The sequence below is a fragment of the Somniosus microcephalus genome, chromosome 10, assembly GCF_052327205.1.
Source record: "Somniosus microcephalus isolate GS21.2 chromosome 10, FLI_Smic_1.0, whole genome shotgun sequence".
In the NCBI taxonomy this organism is placed as follows: Eukaryota; Metazoa; Chordata; class Chondrichthyes; order Squaliformes; family Somniosidae; genus Somniosus; species Somniosus microcephalus.
In genome coordinates this window covers 211,949,562-211,971,646 of record NC_140996.1, presented here as the reverse complement: position 1 = coordinate 211,971,646, position 22,085 = coordinate 211,949,562, and the positions used below count along the sequence as shown (strand labels likewise).

The following is a 22,085-nucleotide window of genomic DNA, read 5'->3' as shown; positions in this document are numbered from 1 at the left end:
TGCCACAGCACTGAAATAGTCCTAATGAAAGTCACAAATGACATCCTCTGCGACTGTGACCATGTACACTATCCCTCCTTGTCCTCCTTTGATCTGCCTGCAGCTTTTGACATGGTTGACCACACTATCCTTCTCCAACACCACCTCTATTGTCAGTGGACTGCCCTGGTTGGTTCCACTCTTAGCTATCTGAGCACAGCCATAACATCTCTATCAATTCCTTCCCTTCCCAGCCTTACAGCATTACCTCTGGAGTCTCCCAAGGATCTATCCTTCTCCCCACGCCCCTTCCTCATCTACATGCTGCCCCTTGGTGACATCATCCGCAAGCAGGAGGCCAGCTTCCACATGTCCGTTGGTGGGACCCAGCTGTACCTTTCTACCACCGCTGTTGACTGCTTTACTGTCTGTGTTGTTAGAGTGCTTATCTGACATCCAGTCCTGGATGAGCCACAATTTCCTCCTGTTAAACATTGGGAAGACCAAAGCCGCTGCCACAAACTCTCTTCCCTTGCCAGCGATTCCATCCTTCTCCCTGACCACAGTCGTCCTTTGGCTTGGTGTCACTTTTCATCTGATTACGCTTCTGTAAAGTACTTTAGGACATTTTTCTATGTTAAAGGTGCTATCTAAATGCAAGTTATTTTTTGTGAGATATCTTTATTGCTGCTTACACATAAAATAAGGTTTAGATAGGCATTTGAAGTGGGCTTGTTTTTCACTGCTTTCATTTGATCCTTGACCTTTGGTTCAACTTTGGAGGAAAAACCGGTCCATGCTGCCTGCGCTGTACATACTGGGGGTTATTTTAACTTGGGTGTTAGCTTCAATTTCCAACGGCTTTAGTGGAAATAAAAATCGGGAGAGTTGTAAAACGGGCTGCCGACTCTCTTTCACCCATTTACCACTATCGCACAAAGTCAAGGCCTACCACTTTGGCCCAGTAATTCCGTTCCAAACGTGAGAGTACGGTCGGGGTACTCACGCGTCTGGCCGGAGGAAATGCCGGTTTTCAGCATGCATAGCGCATGCGGGGAAAACCGGCATTTCCTGTCCTCTGAACGAAGGGGTTCAGAGGCACAGCGCGTGCGACTGCACAGGCAGCGCGTGCGCAGTGAACTTCGTCGATTTCATTCGTGGATTCAGTGAGGTTAAGTCCTTACAACTTACACATGAAAAAAGCATGTGTAAAGTTGCTCCAGAGGCTGCGGAGGAAGATATATTTTATCGTGGAGCTTCTGAAGGGCAATATTTTTGTTTGGGAAAGGGAGGAAAGTTATTTTAAGAAATGCTGAGGTAAGTTTTAAAGTTTAATTTTTTTTTTTTAAACGGGTTTTCAGTACTGTAGGTAGAAGGAGCAATTGTGGCTGTGTGAATTGAATTTGCTGTGTTTATTAAATGTGAAAATGACTGTTCTAAAATGAGAGTAATGTAACATTTCCAACATTTTTAAGAAAGAAACTGTTCATCAGTAATATATTCTTTTAAGTAATTATGTATGTATGTCCGTATATATTCCTTTACGTATATGTATATATTCCTTTACTTATGTGTATGAATATATGTATTTAATTATGATTTTCCAATAAGTTACTTTCTCTGAAAGTCATAATTAAATACATACATTCATACACATAAGTAAAGGAATATATACATACATATACGCAAAGGAATATATACAGACATACATACATAATTACTTAAAAGATATTACTGATGAAAAGTTTTTTTCTTAAAAATGTTGGAGTCATTTTCACATTTAATAAACACAGCAAATTCAATTCACATAGCCACAATTGCTCCTTCTACCTACAGTACTGAAAACCCGTTTTAAAAAACAAAAATAAACTTTAAAACTTACCTCAGCATTTCTTAAAATAACTTTCCTCCCTTTCCCAAACACAAATATTGCCTTTCAGAAGCTCCACGATAAAATATATCTTCCTCCGCAGCCTCTGGAGCAACTGTACTCATGCTTTTTTCATGTGTAAGTTGTAAGGACTTAACCTCACTGAAAGCATGAATGAAACCGGCGAATTTTACTGCGCACGCGCTGCCTGTGCAGTCGCACGTGTTCTGCCTCTGAACCCCTTCGTTCAGAGGACAGGAAATGCTGGTTTTCCCCGCATGCACTGTGCATGCTGAAAACCGGCATTTCCTCCGGCCAGACGCGTGAGTACCCCGACCGTACTCACGCGTTTGGAATGGAATTACTGGGCCAACATTTTACATGTCAATAAAATGAAAAATTTAACAATTGCACGATTTGCCCCCTTGCATCTGCGACTGAGGGTCCAAGGAAGTGCATTGCGCAAGAGGTCATCGTCGTACGTATCCTCACACTGTTCCCTTTCGGGAACTGTATGAAGTGGTGGAAGGATTTCTGGCCACGTTAACGCTCCTTCCGTGACCATAACCATCTTCATACCAGCCATTAGGGTGGTTAGTCCTATGGCGTGAGGGTTTTACGGGCTCCCACAACCCATCTGAGGGGGGGGGGCCACCCACACCCGCGGACGCAAGTATCCCGCTGGATGTCCACCCAGAATTTATAGTTGGAGCTCCGACTCCACTGTGTGGAGCGGGGATCGAAACCCTACTCCTTCTGGCCTAGCGGCGGGGATGCTTACCGCTACGCAAAAGGCCCACTCCGCGCAAAAGGTGATACCCATACGTTTCCTGCGCCTTTTCCCTCCCCGTGACTGGAGCCCTATGCTGCCACTTGAAAGACCAAGCTATCATCTGTCCTTTTTGCGGCGCCTTTGACTTCTCATTACCAATGATGAGCAGGCGCTGCGCCTCCACCTCGTTGAGGAGATTGCTGAGGTCATCATCAGTTCAATTGTGAGTTCTTTTAATGCCGTGAATTGTGCTCATTCCAGCCATTTCACGTTGCTAATCGGAGTGGGCCTTTGGCGTAGCGGTAGGATCCCCGCCGCTGGGCCAGACGGGGTAGGGTTTCGAACCCCGCTCCAGACAGTCCCGGCAAGTGGAGTCGGAGCTCCGGCTCTAAATTCTGGGTTGACATCCAGTGGGATATTTGCGTCCGTGGGTGTGGGTGGCCTCCCCTGCCCCCCCTCCTCGTATAGTTTGTGGGAGCCCGTAAAACCCTCCCGCCATAGGACTAACCACCCTAATGGCTGGTTCAAAGATGGTTACGGTCACGGAATGAGCGTTAATCACGGCCATAAATCCTTCCACCACTTCATACAGTTCCCCAAAGGGAACAGTGTGAAGACACGTATGACGACGATGTTGCTAAATAAATAAATGGAATGAAAAAAATTCTTTCAGGGCTTTTAAAAGTCTTTAAATTGCTTTAATTCTGTTTAAAGCTACTTCAGATTCTTCAAAATAATGTAAACGTTTTTAAAAGTTTATAAAAGTTACCAAATGCTTCATAAAAATACCAAAAACCTATTTGAAATGCTGCTCTGCATGTAAAAATGCTTTTCAGCTTGTGAGAAACATTGGGGGCGTGTCCTATTAAACTGAGACCTCAAGGGGCGTGTCTCACTTGCACTGCGCGCTACAGGCTTCGCGCTGGCTGCACTCCTGGGCGGCGTGACGTCAGACGCTGCCCGGGATTCTTCTGTTTCAAAAAGGAATTCCAGGCGTCCCTGGAGGTGAACGGCAGGCGCGTCGGGTAAGTGCAGATCGGGGGTTTGCACGCACGGCAAGCCCCCGACCCGAATTTCTGCCCCATTGTCTTTTGACCTCTTTCACTTTTTACTAATGGTTGATATTTCTGTTAGGCTGAAAATGTGGCCAAACAGCCTTCTGCAGGTCAGTTTTAGTGAACTGAAGTTGCATAAGATTAACTGTAATCACAGGTGCACATTGCAGCTACATGGGCTTCCATTGAGGTGGAGTTGGACTGGATTGTTTGGACCAGTTAAAGATCATCTCTGGATTTTTAAAATATTTGTTAATAGTTGGGTATACTTAATGCTGACTGCATATATTGGGCCTGAATTTGCGGTCGGCGGCTTCCCGCAGGCAGATGTCTCCGAACGGCAAAAAATCTACGAACCTACCTGATGGTCCCAGATCCATGGAAACTCATACTCCTGGATGCCTCTGCGTAGAGGCCCACGTATCCCAGGGGCGCAGGCGGTTTGCAATCACCCCTGGGATCACGTGGGCCGGCCCAACCAATGAAAGAAGGGGGAATCCCCATTCATGCTTATGGAGGTTCGTACGTATGGAATCCCCATAAGCATGAATGGGGATCACATTAAAAACATTTACATAACAAATTTAAAAAAAGGAATTGCATATTTAAAATGAATTAAAATACAATTTAATTAAACATTTAAAACAAAAATGTAATTTTTTGAAAAATAAATTTAAATGTTTTACGGGGCTAAAAATAACCGTAACTTATTTTACAGGTGTTTTAATGTTTAAATAATTGAAAGAAAATTATTTTTATATTCATTTAAACTCTTACGCTGGTAAAAGCAGGCCTTGTGTCTGCTTTTACCAGGTGTAAGAATTTCACGGGCAATCGTTGGGCCCATAGCCCAACTCTCCGCCTGCAGATGCCCTTTTCCCTGGGATGGCGCGCGCGAAAACCTGGAACTTGCGGGACCCTTATGGGCGTGTACGCACCCATAAGCCCTGGAAAATCCGGGCCATTATTTTTTTTTCCCTGAGTTTTAAACAAATGCAGTTGGATAGTTTTGAAATGTTTGAGACTTATAAAACAAGATGTTGCTAAGCAGTATTGATTTTAAATTTGCACATATGCACAATTTTTAAAAATGTATTCTTGGGATGTGAGCATCGCTGGCAAGACTGGCATTTATTGCTCATCCCTAATAGCCCTGTTTGATACAACTGAGCGTCTTGCTAGGCCACATCAGAGGGCAGTTCAGAATCAGCCACATTGGGATAGGACTGGAGCCACGTATAGGCCAGGATGGCAGGTTTCCTTCCCTAAAGGATATTAGTGAACCAGTTACTGTACAACAATTTGAAAATAAGGTAACTTTCAAATAAAAGGGAGCAAGAACAGAATAAAAGAAAATAAAAAGTAAAATTTAGAAAAAATTGAGTTAAATAGAGCAATGGAATGAGCCAAACCTAATACAGGAAACTTTTTTTTATCCGGGACCGACGTGGTGCCGGTTCATCAACAATTCCGGATAACCGAAAGCTATAGTAAAAGATACGGAGCTGAGAGCTCCGTATAAAGCAACAAACCCTGTTGCTTAGCAACAGGTTCAGAACAATGGCCACAAGTTCCAAGCGTCTCTGTAGCTTAGCAACAGCTGCAGCCACACCCTTGCACAGCAACAGATGGAGGAAGGCAAGTAATAAAACTTACCTGAACCCACTCCTGAATTTTGCCGGTTAACCAAGATTTCCGGTTATTTAGGTGCCGATAAATCGAAAGTTTCCTGTAAAAGAAACACCTATATTTGCCTTACTAACCATATTTATGCATATTAAAACGTATTATAACCCTCTCCGATGGTGCCTGATGTAGCACTAAGCTTTACAGAGCAGAAGGTTCCAGGTTCGATTCTCGGTCTGCGCTGATTTCATTTGGGATGCAACAGTTGGTCTCGGCCCCACAGGGTTAGACAGTGGAAAGATTGGCCAGGGTTCCTTTCCTGAATGCTGTCGAGTGACCCCGATGAACAGTGTGCATGGGGTGTGTGAATGTCGGATGAGAACAGCATCAGGTTTATTAGTGAAGCCCTCCAGGGTCAACTGGCCTGCTGATACTCTGTCTTGGTTTACATGTGAAGAATGATCACTTGGGTGAGATAATGGAGGCCAGCTGCTATTCGGAAGCACCATTGACATTCATAGAACTGTACCCCCATCAAGAGCTGGTGCTTTTAAGAGAGAATAGAAGAAAAAAAAGGGGTTATTTTGTTTCTATTTCAAACATTTGAAAGTTTGCATATGTGTTGCCGCTTGTCATTTTAACATTTTTTTTAATGTTAGTTCTAGGCCAGTTGGGAAAGGTGTTGAAGGACTTGCTAGAGTTGGATCTAGAGCAGCACTTTCATTTGCCTTTGCATTCCTTCGCAGAGCTTGGAGATCAGGTAAGGGGATGCTGCACGGCATTGTAGAGCCTTGTTATTTTTTTAAGGGTTAATTGCAGATTTCGCCTCTGTGAGCTCTCTGGACACATTTTTCTTTGTCGTTTGCTTTTAAGGTGAAGATGCAGACCTGTGCAGTGAGTTACTGCAGGAATCTCTTGATGCACTTCGTTCTCTCCCGGAAGCATCATTGTTCGACGAAGGCACAGTATCCAGCGTGTGGCTCGAAGTTGTGGAGAGAGCAACAAAATTTCTCAGGTCTGTTGTTACAGGGTAAGTTGGTATTAACAGACAAGTTAAGTTTGATATTTCAATTAGAAAGGAAATGGTTATTTATGGTAGTTAATAATTGGCTTAAAATTCTGTTGTTCTGCAGTGATCTTCATGGAGCACCAAGCTCTAAGGGGCCAGGGAACATTCCACTTCAGGACCAGCACTTAGCTCTTGCAATACTTCTAGAACTGGCTGTGCAGAGGGGAACACTGAGGTAAGGAATACAAAATAGTGTATTGTTCGTGCTTAAATCACCTTACTTGACTATACAGAATTTTGTAACTGAACAGTTTTATTTCCAAGCAGTTGGTGAGCTACACAGCCTTAATCATGGAGAGGGAAGGTGGGTGTCAAGTTAATTTGAGGCACTGGCTGGCAATCTCCTGGTTTAGTCCATCTGTTGATATTTATGAAAAAATTAGACTTTAATATATAGTGGGGTAAAAATTGGTTATGGCCCCTATTCGGCAGCATAACCAACAGGGCTTGCAAAACAACCGGGAGGCCCGAGGATTTAAATAATCTGGGTGAGTTGCCGGCACCTGTCGCTCGGCCATTGCTAGTATTCCAATTTCGGGCCACCTGCCTCGCCGGCAGCAAGCCTCAGGTAAGTCCCGGGGGATGGGGTGGGAACGATCGAGGACCGATACTCCTATTCCTCCCGGCGCTGTAAAAAAAAAAAAAATGTTCTTTATGGCAGTGGTCGCTACTTAGGCCGCAGTAACCACTGAAGAATCCTGAGCCAGAGTAGGCCTGGAGCCAACTCCACTCATTGCGCACCAATTTAGTGTAGGGACCCTAAAATGGGCTTTGGGCCCCTCATTTACATATGTAAGTGACCTAGCCAGTTTGAGGCGGGCACCTGCCTATGTTGATATGGTGGCACCTGTACCCTTGGTGCTGATCGGGCGCTGGATGTTGCTCCCTGAAATTGGCCCTTGTGCCTATTTTGGCCTTGAATCATGAATCACAAAATGTTAGCATGCAGGTACAGCAAATAATTAGGAAGGCAAATGGAATGTTGGCTTTTATTGCAAAGGGAATGGAGTATAAAAGCAGGGAAGTTCTGTTACAACTGTACAGGGTGTTGGTGAGACCACACCTGGAGTACTGCATACAGTTTTGGCCTCCTTATTTACGGAAGGATATACTTGCATTGGAGGCAGTTCAGAGAAGGTTCACAAGGTTGATTCCGAAGATGAAGGGGTTGTCTTTTGAAGAAAGGTTGGGTCTATACTCATTGGAGTTTAGAAGAATGAGAGGGGATCTTATTGAAACATAGAAGATTCTGAAGGGGCTTGACAGGGTAGATGCAGAAAGGATGTTTCCCCTCGTGGGGGAATCTAGAACTAGGGGGCATAATTTCAGAATAAGGGGGCACCCTTTTAAATCGGAAATGAGGAGGAATTTCTTGTCTGAGGGTCGTGAATCTTTGGAATTCTCTTCCCCAGAGAGCTGTGGAGGCTGGGTCATTGAATATATTTAAGGTGGAGATGGACAGATTTTTTATAGGTGAGGGAGTCGAGGGTGTGTGCTGTGAGGAGGATGCCGAGAAACTCCAGGATGATTTGGACAGGTTGGGTGATTGGGCAAAAGCATGGCAGATGCAATACAACGTGGATAAATGCGAGGTTATCCACTTTGGTGGCAAAAACAGGAAGGCAGATTATTATCTGAATGGCAATAGATTGGGAGAAGGGGAAGTGAAATGAGACCTGGGTGTCCTTGTGCACCAGTCACTGAAGGTAAGCATGCAGGTGCAGCAGGCGGTTAAGAAGGCAAATGGCATGTTGGCCTTCGTAGCGAGAGGGTTTGAGTGCAGGAACAAGGATGTCTTGCTGCAGTTATACAGGCCTTGGTGAGACCACATCTTGAGTATTGTGTGCCGTTTTGGTCGCCTTATCTGAGGAAGGATGTTCTTGCCATGGAAGGAGTTCAGCGAAGATTCACCAGGCTGATACCTGGGATGGCAGGAATGACGTATGAGGAGAGATTGGGTCGATTGGGTTTGTACTCGCTGGAGTTTAGAAGAATGAGAGGGGATCTCATTGAAACTTATAAAATTCTGTCAGGCCTGGACAGACTAGATGCAGGCCTGATGTTCCTGATGGCGGGGGAGTCCAGAACCAGGGGTCGCAGTCTAAGGATAAGGGGTAAGCCATTTAGGACAGAAATGAGGAGGAATTTCTTCACCCAGAGAGTGGTGAACCTGTGGAATTCTCTACCACAGAGGGCAGTTGAGGCCAATACATTAAATATATTGAAGAAGGAGTTGGACATATTTCTTATGGCTAAAGGGATCAAGGGGTATGGGGAGAAAGCCGGGACCGGGTACTGAATTTGGATGATCAGCCATGATCGCATTGAATGGCGGAGCAGGCTCGAGGGGCCGAATGGCCTACTCCTGCTCCTATCTTCTATGTTGCATTGGAGGCAGTTCAGAGAAGGTTCACGAGGTTGATTCTGAAGATGAAGGGGTTGCCTTTTGAAGAAAGGTTGAGCAGGTTGGTCCTATACTCATTGTAGTTTAGAAGAATGAGAGGGGATCTTATTGAAATATAGAAGATTCTGAAGGGGCTTGACAGGGTAGATGCAGAGAGGATGTTTCCCCTCATGGGGGAATCTAGAACTAGGGGGCATAATTTCAGAATAAGTGGGCACCCTTTTAAATCTGAAATGAGGAGGAATTTCTTCTGAGGGTCGTGAATGTTTGGAATTCTCTTCCCCAGAGAGCTGTGGAGGCTGGGTCATTGAATATATTTAAGGCGGAGATAGACAGATTTTTGAACGATAAGGGAGTCAAGGGTTATGGGGAGCGGGCAGGGAAGTGGAGTTGAGGCCAAGATCAGATCAGCCATGATCTTATTGAATGGCGGAGCAGGCTCGAGGGGCCAAGTGACCTACTCCTGCTCCTAGGTCTTATGTTCTTGTGTAGGCTTGTAAAATGGGTGCAGCGAGGTCTAATTTCTACCCCACTGACTGTTACTTTCCAGTAATCAATTGCACAAGGAGGGTTTTTGCAGCTGTTGTCCATCATGATGCCCATAAAGTTAAAAATAAAAGTGCGAAAGCACAGATTGTACAACTGATGGGTGGGAGTGTCTATAAGCAGTTATCTCAGTATTCTTGAGGTTTGACATATGAACCCCTCGCCGAGTTTACAGCCTTGTAATCACGCCCAAGTATCCAGTATTATGTCTACTGTATAACCAACCTTTCTAAATGACTTACTACTTGCTATCATACAGCTTCCTTTATGAAAATTGGTGTACTGAGCCCTCCTCAGATCTTGCTCTTGTATCTCAGTGGTGTGTTACTGTAATATCTTCAGAGCTAATTATTGGATTTTCAGTGACTTCTTTGGTGATTGGCTGGAAATTACCCACATGTTGATCCTGTGCATTTGTAAGCACCAACTTGGAACTTTGGTATATGTCAAGATAATCTAATTTCTACAAAGTAACATCCTTTTATACATTGGGTTAATTTTGAAAACTTCTCATGCTGACATCACATTCTAGACATTTCAGAACACTAACCTCGGCTCTTCACTGGCTTAAGCCTGACATTTCGCTTATCAAGTCAGTTCCTATATTTTGTTAGCTGTGACGACTCTTTTTAACCATATACTCTTGCCCTTTCCTCATAATCGTTAATACACTTGCTTCACAATCAAGTATCTATCTCCCTTTCAAACCCCTCAATTGATTCTGCAACTGTGGCTTTCTGGGGTGGTGCATGTCACATTCTTATGACCTTGCGTGTCACCCTTGGCTCAGTGGTAGCACTCTCACTTCTGAATCAGAAGGTTGTGGGTTCAAACCCCACTCCAGAGACTTAAGCACATAATCTTGGCTAACACTTCAGTGCAGTACGGAGGGAGTTCTGCACTGTCGGAGGTCCTGTCTTGTTGATGAGACGTTGAACCACGTCAGGTGGGCGTAAACGATCCACGGCACTATTAGAAGAAGAGCAGGGGAGTTATCCCTGGTGTCTTGGTCAATATTTATCCCTAAACCAACATCAAAAACAGATTATCTGGTCATTATCACATTGCTGTTTGTGGGAGCTTGCTGTGTGCAAATTGGTTGCCTCGCCTCCTGCAGTACAACAGCGACTACACTTCAAAAGTACCTAATCAGCTGTGAAATGCTTTGGGAAATCCTGAGGGCTGGGAAGGGGCTATATAAATGGAAGCTCTTTTCCTTTTTGTTCTTTCCTGTGATTTGCTTTTCTGGCTTGTATTGAATTCGAAGATTATGAACCCTTGTTCTGGATTTTCCTGCTGGAGGGAAGAGTCATTAACCTATCTACCTTATCAATTCCTGCATTATTTTAGCCACCTTGATCAGATCACCTCTTAATCTCGTAATCTCCAGCCCCTCTTCTTTGGTATCATTCTGGTGAGTTGTTATTGGACTTTCTCCAATTGTGTCCTTCCTAAGGTGGAGCACCCAAAATTGTTCACCATATTCCAAATGAGGCCTGACCGAGACCTGTGTGTAATTGCAGTAATACTTCATCGATTTTATGTTTATACCTTTTATGATGAAGCCTAGCATCCTAGTTAGCTTTTTTGGCTGCTTTTTGTACTTCTTTGACCAAGCTATTGGTCACTTCTTCTACTCTCTGCATCCATTTTGTTTCCTTGCTCCTCTGTGAAGAGCCTTGGGATGTTGTTCTACTTTAAATGTGCTTATATAAATGCAAATTGTTACTGTTGTTGAAAATGTACAAGTATGGATGCCAGGTGAGAATAGGAACAGTAATACAAAACGAAAATACTGCAGATGCTAGAAATCTGAAATAAAAACAGAAAATGCTGGAGGTACTCAGCAGGTCAGGCAGCATCTGTGAAGAGAGAAACAGAGTTAACGTTTCAGGTCGATGACCTTTTGTCAGAACTGGAAAAAAGCAGGAAATGGAACAGATTTTTTAAGCAAGTGTAGGGGCTGGGAAATGGGGGAGGGGATGAAAGAACAAAAGGGAAGGTCTGTGATAGGATAGAAGGCAGGAGAGGTTACGAGATATTCAAGGCAAAAGGAGATGGTAATGGGACAGGTTAAGAAACAAAGAATAGGAACAGGCTTGTCTACGAGGACTTCCATGGTTGAAGGGCCCACTGATGCTCGCTGTCTAGCCTCACACTTAGAGTGGCCACTTGGGTGGGGACTCTGCACCTCTGAGAGGAGGGGAGGAAAATGGGCTTGTAGAGTTCACCAGTATCACACTCTCAGGATATGTGACTTTTTGCTGAACCAAAAAATTATGCAAAACAACATGCTGATGTACAAGTTAGACCCTTACATGTACACTAAAACTAAATGGGTTTTAAATAGTGGACAAGTACAGTGTTTTGGCATTAGCGCATACGAAACATGGAATGAATGAAGGGCATTTGATCTGTCAAGGCTGCTCAAATATTTTTATCACTCTTTGAAATATTGACCAAGTGTGAGAGAGAACCTTGGCTTGAGTGCCTCGTTTATTGAATGTTTATTTCCTTTTATAGCCAAATGCTGTCCGCTGTGTTACTACTACTGCAGCTTTGGGAAAATGGAACCAGAGAAACTGACAACGAACGATCATCACAGGGAACCAGCGCACCACTTTTACCTCTTCTGCAGAGATTCCAGAGCATACAGTGCAGCAAAGATTTGCCAACTGCTGATGAAGAGGTACAGGTAGACTTGTGGAAGTGCTTTTAGTGGCATGTCAGTGAAGTGTTTCATGCTTTTGTCTTGCACTGTTGGTATGAAATACAAAAGGTTCAATGAATTCTTGTGTGCATTTTTGAATGAAGGTTGCTGAGAATATGATGTCATCAAGCATGCTTGCACCCCCCCACCCCCAGCCTCTGCTGATAGCAGAATGTAAAGTTTGTTTCATTTTATTGACCGTAGTAGTTCCGAGTAATACAAAATGTCAGTGAAGGGAACCATTTGAATTTACACTGGGGAAACCCTGGTTTAGAAATTCCTTTTTTTTAATAAAAAAAATTGCATTCACAAGCTTAAGGATGGGCAGTGTGGGGAGTAGAGCGACCGATCCATTTGGCGTACTGTTCTGAGGTTGAGGTTAAAGCAAAAGGCAAAATACATTCAATTCTCAGCTTTTGATTGGACATTAAATCGAAAAAGTGTTGATGGAGAGCATATGCATCCAGCAACAGGTTTGTGGCTCAGTTACTTGCGAGTATTTTGGGGGAATTTGAATTTATTGTCTGTACCAATCTATCTGATGTTGATTTAAAAAAAAAAAAAGCCACTAGTTTCTTGATTGTGGCCTCTTGAACATCCCTGATTTTAATCGCTCCATCATTGGCAGCCGTGTCTTCAGCTGCCTAGGTCCTAAGCTCTGGAATTCCTTCCCTAAACCTCTCCACCTCTCCTCCTTAAAACCTACCTCTTTGGCTCGGTGTCAAACCTTGGTTTTGATAACGCTCCTGTGAAGCGCCTTGGGACGTTTTATTACGTTAAAGGTGCTATATAAATACAAGTTGTTGTAGTTACAGAATTCTAATGTTTGCAGTTTTTTGCCTCTATTTTAATCAGTTTTCATTTCTAGCTTCTATATGAGCCACTCATTAATTTCATGATTAAGTTGGGAAGGTGTTGGTGTGGATTCTGGATTTTGCTATGCTTGTTAGCAATGGCATATTGTATTGGTTGCCAGGAGATGCAGCTATTATGGCGATATGACTGACTGTCAGATTTTCCCCTTCTACGCAAATGGAGTGCTCGCCCATATCATGTTGCCCTACCTGACAGCTTGGCTGAGAATTGAGTAAACGTAATCGCAGTAGTGAGAAGCGAGCCTAAGTGAGTAGTCCTGAGACTTGAACTCTTAACTGTTGGGTTGTAAAGTAGAAATAATAATTCCCGAGCCTTGGGTCACTTCATAAAGCTTCTACACATCTGCTTGCAATTGGTGCACTGGGTTAGCACATCGATCTTTCACCTCCGAGCCTAATGCAGTGAAGATCTTCCCTCTATGTTGGCTGTAATGTTCCAGCTGTCATAAGTTTAGACAATCTCATTGTAGGTCCCAGGGAGCATGAGGCTACAGTTTATAAAAAAAAACAAACACTTTTTCAGTATTTGGCACAAATTGCCGGTTGAATTCGGAGACACTAAGAATAGGACCTGTGAGGGGAGAAAGGAAAATTTGCACTGATGTCGTAGGGAGTGCTCTTGTGCGTTGGTTTATGACAGATTAGATAGATTAGGTTTTTCCCAGATTTACTCTACAACTATCTGTGCCATACCTGGTCTGGAAAGGTTGATGAATAGAAAGGAAAAAAATGTTCTTTTACTCTGCATCGATGTATCATCTTGATCGACAGTTGCCCCCAAAAAGTTGGGGGTTTCTGTTTGAGTGCTCCTATACTTAGAGTTTAAAATGTAAACCATGATGTTTAGTTGAAATGCCTGTGTATTTTTAGTCAGTAGACCAGATGAAACTTCATTGAAATAAACCCATGATGAGAATTAGTTCTGCATACATATATGGGCTTATTACAGTATGAAGCCGAGCACAGCACATCGTACTCTAACTGAGGTCATATTAAGGTGTTTTATAAGCCCAGCATTACCTCTTGGCTTTATATTCTATACCTCGTGATAAAACCTGGAATTCCATTAGCATTTTTTATCACTTTATCCACCTGCTCCCTTTAATGTCCTGTGAACCTGTACCCTCAAATCACTCTGCATTCAGAGTATAATTACTGCTAATTTTTTTACCAAAATGCATCACTTCACATTCATTGACATTGAATTCATCTGTCACTTTATAGCCCATTCGTCCATCTTCTCAATATCCCTTTGCAGCTTCCTTTAGTCTTCTAAAGTATTAACGAAACCTCTTATTTTGGTATTGTCTGCAAATTTTGACCCCACTCCCTCTAGGCCTATATTCAAATCATTGATATACACAGTGAACAGACGTGGCCCTAGAACTGAACCCTATGGGACACCACTACCCACTTCCAACCACTCCGAGAAACTGCCCTTAACTCTGACTCTCTGTTTTCTCCCTTCTAAACTATTTTAAATTCCGTTTGCTACCCTCCCCTCAATTCCAACCCCCTTATTCTTCTTTAGTAATCTCCCATGTGGCACCTTGTCAAAGGCTTTCCTAAAGTCCATGCCCGTTACATCCACTGCATTTCCCCATCTACCATATCTGTTACCTTTGGAAACAATTCCATGAGCACAATTAACCGTTTTGAAATCCGTGCTGGCTACTTCTAACTATTGTTTCTTTATCTAGATACGTGGTAATTTCATCCTAGAGACTCAAATATTTTCTCTGTCACATACGTTAAACTAACTGGTCTATAATTATCCGGATGAGCTCTGTCTCCCTTTTTAAAAATGGGTACTACATTGGCCACTCTCCATACCTCTGGCTCACAGCCGCACTTGAAACAGCCCTGAAATACAATTTCTCGGACCACTGCAATTTCCTTCCTCGGGGCCCTAGAATGTATGCTGTGAGCCTGGGCGTTTTTGTCTTCCTTTAGCCTAACTAACCGATTGAAAATTTCCTTTTATTCATAATAATAACTAACCGCTTCCAGATTCATCTGTTCTGATATCCTTCACTTTTAGTAAAGAGCAATGTAACGTACTTAAATACCTCCGCTATTTTTTAAACGTCATTTACAAATTGACAGTCCTCTCCTCTCGGGTCCCACCTCGCTTCAGAAATTCTCTTGTTACTGATATACTTGTAAAATGATTGACTCTTCCTTTTGATGTTTTAAAAAATGTTTCCTCATACTCCCTCTTGGCTTTATTTATCCCATTCTTAACTTTTTTAAATATTCTCATAGTCTACTATAGTATTTTAATTATTATTCTGATAGTCCTTACAGGCCCTCTTCAATTTTAATTGGTGTCTAACCTCTTTAGTTATCCATAACTTCCCAAAAAAACTACCAGTAGTTTCCTTTTTTGGGGGAATTTACTAAGAACATAAAACAGAACGTAAGAAATAGGAGCAGGAGTTGGCCATTTGGCCCTTTGCTCCGCCATTCAATAAGATCATGGCTGATCTTCTACCTCATCACTTTCCTTCACTATCCCCATATCTGTTGATTCCCTTAATATTCAAAAATCTTTCAATCCCTGTCTTGAATATACTCAACAACTGAGCCTCCACAGCCCTCTGGGGTAGAGAATTCCAAAGATTCACCACCCTCTGAGTGAAGAACTTTCTCCTCATCTCAGTCCTAAATGGCCGACCCCTTATTCTGAGACTGTGATCCCTGGTTCTAGACTCCCCAGCCAGGGGAAACATCCTCCCTGCATCTACCCTGTCAAACCCTGTAAGAATTTTGTATGTTTCAATGAGATCACCTCTCATTCTTCTAAACTCCAGAGAATATAGGCCTCGTCTACTCAATCTCTCCTCATAGGACAATCCCCCCATCCCAGGAACCAGTCTGGTGAACCTTCGTTGCATTCCCTCTATGGCAAGTATATCCGTCCTTGGGTAAGGAGACAAAAACTGTACACAATACTCCAGGTGTGGTCTCACCAGGGCCCGATATAATTGCAGTCTTTACTCTTGTACTCAAATCTTCTTGTAATAAAGGCCAACATATCATTTGCTTTCCTAATTGCTTGCTGTACCTAATTTTGTATCTTTGCAATCTTCCACTGTTGCTCTACAGGCCTGAATGCCAACTTCTCCTTCCACCTAAGCTAGCTTGCTCCTCATCTTTCTAAAATCTACCCTAATGTGGTGTTCTAGCTTTGGTACTGACTTTTTCCTTTTCTAATTGGATCTTAAAGTTTATCATATTGTGGTCGCTACTCCCAAGGTGCTCATGCACATTTAGATTATCCACCTGATATAGTTCATTACCCAGAAGCAGCTCTAGCATCACCTCCACCTCTGTAGGCTTATTAACACACTGCTTGAGGAAGAAGCCCTGTACACATTTTAGGAATTCCATTCCTGTTTCTCCATTTAATCGCTCTGGTTTCATGAGCTTGTTAGAGGGTTTGTCTAATTTTAGATTTGCACCGTTGTCATATAACTAACTGAGTGGTGAGTGGCCGTAATTTACTAGCTATTGAAAAATCATTAACTAAATAAGGAATTTTTTGTTTGCGTTTTTTTCCAGATATTGGGAAATCCCTTGAGCCCAAATGAATGCTTTTTGAGGTACCTTACTTTACCGCAAGATAATGATTTGGCCATAGATCTACGGCAGACAGCAGTTGTGATTATGGCTCATCTGGACCGTTTGGCAGTTCCTTGCATGCCACCACAGTGTAGCTCTCCTCCATCTCAAAAGGTAAAAATATGTGTAAATAACCTCAAAAGGCTCAACTACCTTGTGTAGAAACATCCACTTCAAATTGTTTGCCATACATTCTGCTTGAAATGTCTGTACTCCAAATTTGGATGCTATATATTATAAAGCTATGTTGCTGTGACAAAAGGGTATTGGAAGACTGCAGTTTCACCTTTTACTACCTTTATTTGAATCCAGTTCTATCATAGCTGCGTGTGTCTTGAGGTTGCAAGAATGGCTGGTTGAAAAATGGGAATATCACACTGCTACAGTAACAGATGCCCTTCTGAAGTTGAAGTGAAAGGCTCGTTGGTGCAGACTAGAGGGGACTTTCCTTGGCAATCTAAGGTGTTAAATATTTTGGGTTGGCCTTAGGTATTCTCTTGGGTTCAGCAGTGCTCATCATTCCCAAATATCCCTTGCTATTTTTAAAATGAAAGGGACCATCTAGACATAATAGCTCCAATATTTACGGAGAGGCGGGTGAGTGTGTTTGCGGGGAGGGAAATCCATGGAATGCCGAGTTTAAGTGGAATGATAGGAAAATAAGAGTCCACATTTTAATACGAACTGTAACTTCAGATTGAGCTTGGGTAAGTACACTACAGATTGAGTTTGCAGCAGGTAGTAGGGATACCAACTCTGGTTGGGCATATCTCTGGAGGCTTCATCACATAACCTTTTGCCTCCAACCGCCCAGTCAAATAGTCCTTCTTCTCCATCTCTAATATTTTTATAACTCAGAAATAAGTGTTCAAAGAAAATGAAAACACACTCTGTTTCTTTTATACCTCTATGATTTTTCTCCTGGGGTGCTTGTAGCAGTGTTCTGGAGATTAATCTTCAATCCCTGGAGACTCCAGGGCAATCCTGGTGGGTTGGCAACCCTAAGCAGTAGTCAACTCCTGGAGTGTACTCCTGGGCTCAGGAACAGCTCCCAGGCTGGTCTGAAGTTGTGGCCCTCGTTGAACTGGACCCGAGCAGCTCCAGGACACGGGCAGCTCCAGGACACGGGCAGCTCCTTGCTATTGAAGCAGTCTCTGCAACAACTCTGGAGGGAGACCTCAAAAAATTGTGGAAACTTCATAAGATTCCAGGATACTTCTAAGCAAAAACAGAAAGTGCTGTAACTATGCAGCAGGCGAGTCAGCATCTGTGGAGAGAAAAGACAGGTTGATGTTTCTGACGGGGCTCTTCCCACTCCCCCACCCCCCCCTCCCCAGCATTTGCAGTTTTTTGCTTTTTATTAAAATATTTCTGTAACTTGTTAGAGTAAGTCTATCACCAGATAATTGTTTCCCCTTTAACTAGAATTTGCAAAGAAAGGTGAGTACTGTACTAACTTTTTTCCCCAGAAGCAACTTTTACATTAGAAGGCTTTTTTGTCTGCTTTATTTTTGTGGTAGGGATCTTTGCAAGAAGTCCTTGGCTGGGGGTTGCTTGGTTGGAGAAGTCAGACAACAGTGATTTGTCCCATTCAATGTGAAGGTATTGCTAATCTTGGAGTCACGCAGATAGCCTGTGCTGAGAAATGCTTTATTATTCTGTCAAGGAACGGAAGGGTTTACATGCAAGTATACAGCAGTGATACACTGGTAAGTTATGATGTTTCTTTTTCCTTTCTGCTGATTACTGGTATTGATTGAGTTTCCCGTAGTATCTCCAATGATTCACTCCAGCGTAAAGATAGCAATAAAAACCAGTTGTAAAATGAGATGTAAGTTTAAGGTGTTATGATCGCAAATACTGAAAGTCGTTCATGTGGGATGTTTGTGTGAGAAACTGTATTTTGGTGGGGACCTTATTTTTTGTGAATCATGTGGTTGCTTGTCTTGTCACAGAAGAAAATTGTAACCACTTCAACCGTTTTCATCACATTTATACAAAATTAAAATCATGCAAATTTTTTTAAAGAAAGAGCTTGCATTTATATAGCACCTTTCATGTCCTCACAGCTAATAAATTACTTTTGAAATGTAGCCACTTTTGTTCAGTCGGCAAGTGTAATATCCACACAGCAAGGCCCCAAAAACAGCAAATGAGAGAACTGACCAGTTAATCTGTGTTTGTGCTGTTGGTTGAACAGGATACTCAGAGAACTCCCTACTCTTTGAAAACGATCCCTGGGATCTTTTACATCAAAATACATAGCTACACAGAATCACAGAAACCCCACAATGCAGATAGAGGCCATTTCGGCCCATTGAGCCTGCACCGACACATATCCCACCCGATCCCCGTAACCCCTACACCAACACATATCCCACCCTATCCCCGTAACCCCATGTATTTAATCCCCCTAACACTAAGGGTCAATTTATCATAGCCAATCAACCTAACCCGCACATCTTTGGACTGTGGGAGGAAACCGGAGCACCCGGAGGAAACCCACGCAAAACAAACATTTGGCCCAACTAGTCCATTTAGGCATTTACCCTCCAAATGGGTAAATAGTTCGAAACATTTAGCCACCGTGTTCCCATATCCCTTCAACCATCATCTATTTCCTTCACCACCTACGTGATCTAATCTTGAATGTTTGTATGGTTTCTGCCACTGGTGAATTCCACAGCCTCACAACTCTCTGTGCAAAGATGTTTTCCCAGCCCTCTTCTAAACCTCTTGCATTTCATCTTGTGTCTTGTGGTCCCTTGTTCTTGACCCCACAACTACTGGACAAAGCCTGCTTCTATCTACCCAGTTCCACCCTTTCATACGAACATACGAATTAGGAGCAGAATTAGGCCTCTCGGCCCCTTGCGCCTGCTCCGCCATTCAGTAAGATTCTGGCTGATCTGATTACTCCACATTCTCGCCTACCCCCGATAACCTTGCTTATCAAGAATCTATCTACCTCTGCCTTAAAAATATTCAAAGACTTTGCTTCCACCACCCTCTGAGGAAGAGAGTTCCAAAGACTCCTGACCCTCTGAGGGAAAAAATTTCTCCTCATCTCTGTCTTAAATGGGCGACCCCTTATTTTTAAACAGTGACCCCCTAGTTCTAGATTCTCCCACAAGAGGAAACATCCACCCTGTCAAGACCCCTCAGGATCTTGTATGTTTCAATCAAGTCACCTCTTACTCGTCTAAACTCCAGCGGATACAAGCCCAGCCTGTCCAACCTTTCCTCATAAGACAACCCGCCCATTCCAGGTATTAGTCTAGTAAACCTCCTCTGAACTGCTTCCAACGCATTTACATCCTTCCATGAATAAGGAGACCAATACTGTACACAGTACTCCAGATGTGGTCTCACCAATGCCCTGTATAACTGAAGCATAATCTCCCACTTTTGTATTCAATTCCCCTCGCAATAAACAATAACATTCTATTAGCTTTCCTAATTACTTGCTGTACCTGCATAGTAACCTTTTGCGATTCATGCACTAGGACACCCAGATCCCTCTGCATCTCGGAGCTCTGCAATCTCTCACCATTTAGATAATATGCTTCTTTTTTATTCTTCCTGCCAAAATGGACAACTTCACATTTTCCCACATTATACTCCATTTGCCAGATCTTTGCCCACTCACTTAACCTATTTATATTCTTTTGTAGCCTCCTTATGTCCTCTTCACAATTTACTTTCCTACCTATCTTTGTGTCATCAGCAAATTTAGCAACCATACCTTCGGTCCCTTCATCCAAGTCATTTATATAAATTGTAAAAAGTTGAGGCCCCAGCACTGGTCCCTGTGGCACACCACTCGTTCCATCTTACCAATCAGAAAATGACCCATTTATGCCTACTCTCTGTTTCCTGTTAGCTAGCCAATCTTCTATCCATGCCAATATGTTACCCCCTACACCATGAGCTTTTATTTTCCACAATAACCTTTGATGTGGCATCTTATCAAATGCCTTCTGGAATAAGTACAGTACACCCACCAGTTCCCCTTTATCCACAGCACATGTTACTTCCTCAAAGAACTCCAATAAATTGGTTAAACATGATTTCCCTTTCACAAAACCAGGTTGACTCTGCCTGATTACCTTCAACTTTTCCAAGTGCCCTGCTATAACGTCTTTAATAATAGCTTCTAACATCTTCCCTATGACGGATGTTAAGCTAATTGGCCTGTAGTTTCCTGCTTTCTGTCTCCCTCTCTTTTTGAATAATGGAGTTGCATTCGCTATTTTCCAATCTAATGGAACCTTCCCCGAATCTAGGGAATTTTGGAAAATTAAAACCAACACATCAACTATCTCACTAGCCACTTCTTTAAGACCCTAACTTTAACCATTCTATCATATCGCCTGACAATTTGCAATGTTCTAATGGGAAAAAAAGCACAATATTTTTAACTCTTTGTATTTATATTTACTTATACCAGGCAGCATCCTAGTGAATCTGCATTGCACCCTCACTAAAGCCTCAATACCCTTCCTATAGTATGGAGCCCAACACTGCAAGCAATACTCTAACTGAAATCTTATTAAAGTTTTATATAGGCTCATCTTTGCTTCTTGTTTTTTATATTTTATATCTCGTGATGAAACCTAGAATATTATTAGCATTTTTTTTACAGCCTTATCAACCGGAGGTGCTGCCTTCAGCATCCTGTGAACCTGTACCTCCAAATCACTCTGTTTATTCAGAGTATAATTACTGCTGTTAATGCATCACCTCACACTTGCTGATATTGAAATCAATCTGCCACTTTTTATCCCATTCCCCCATCTATTCAATATCATTTTGCAGCTTCTAAAGAATTTACTATTTTGGTATCATTTGCAAATTTTGACACCACTCCCTCTGGGCCTATAATCCAGATCATTTGATATACACAGTGAACAGAAAGGGCCCCAGAACTGAATGCTTCAGGACACCACTATCCACTTTCAAATACTCTGGGGGAAAAACTAACCTTAACTCCTGCTCTCCTTATCTCCAACCAATTTCAAACCAGTTTGTTTTGCTCTACCTAATTCTATACCCCTTAACCTTCTTTAGTAATCTCCAGTGTGGTACCTCCAAAGGCTTTCTTAAAATCCATGTCCACGATATTCACTGCATTTCTCCCCGCTACAATGTCTGTTACCTCCTCAAATAATTAAGGTTTGCCGAGCAACTTCATCCCTTTCGAAATCCATGCTGGCTACATCTATTTTCTCTTTATCTAGATATGTGGTAATTTCATAGTTAATTAGCAACTCTAAAATTTTCATAGGTTAAGCTAACTTGCCTGTAATTACCCGGAATACCTCTGTCTTCCCTTTTAAAAAATGAGTACTGCATTGGCCACTCCCCAGTCCTCTGGCACATGTCCACAATCGATGCAGCTGTGAAATATAATTTCTCGGGATTCTGCACTTTCCACCTGAACAGATGGAAGGAGCCTTGGTTTAATGTCTTATCCAAAAGACTGCACATCCAGCAGAACAACACACGTTCATTACAGCATTGAAGTGTCAGCTTAGATTATATTATTAAATCCT

General features: G+C 42.7%; 1 protein-coding gene across 5 annotated transcripts in view; it reads left to right on the top strand.

Annotated features, from left to right (window-relative positions):
- Positions 1 to 22,085, top strand: part of herc2 (HECT and RLD domain containing E3 ubiquitin protein ligase 2) — a 233,973-nt gene that overhangs the window by 48,527 nt on the left and 163,361 nt on the right. For 4 of the 5 annotated variants that reach the window (XM_085999555.1, XM_085999558.1, XM_085999554.1 and 1 more), the window contains exons 6-11: positions 5,962 to 6,062; positions 6,176 to 6,332; positions 6,436 to 6,546; positions 11,845 to 12,010; positions 16,471 to 16,644; positions 18,051 to 18,239. In XM_085999555.1, coding sequence (XP_085855681.1) covers positions 5,962 to 6,062; positions 6,176 to 6,332; positions 6,436 to 6,546; positions 11,845 to 12,010; positions 16,471 to 16,644; positions 18,051 to 18,239 — 898 coding nt within the window. The remainder of the gene's footprint in view (positions 1 to 5,961; positions 6,063 to 6,175; positions 6,333 to 6,435; positions 6,547 to 11,844; positions 12,011 to 16,470; positions 16,645 to 18,050; positions 18,240 to 22,085) is intronic. The other variant, XM_085999557.1, reaches the window with a different exon arrangement.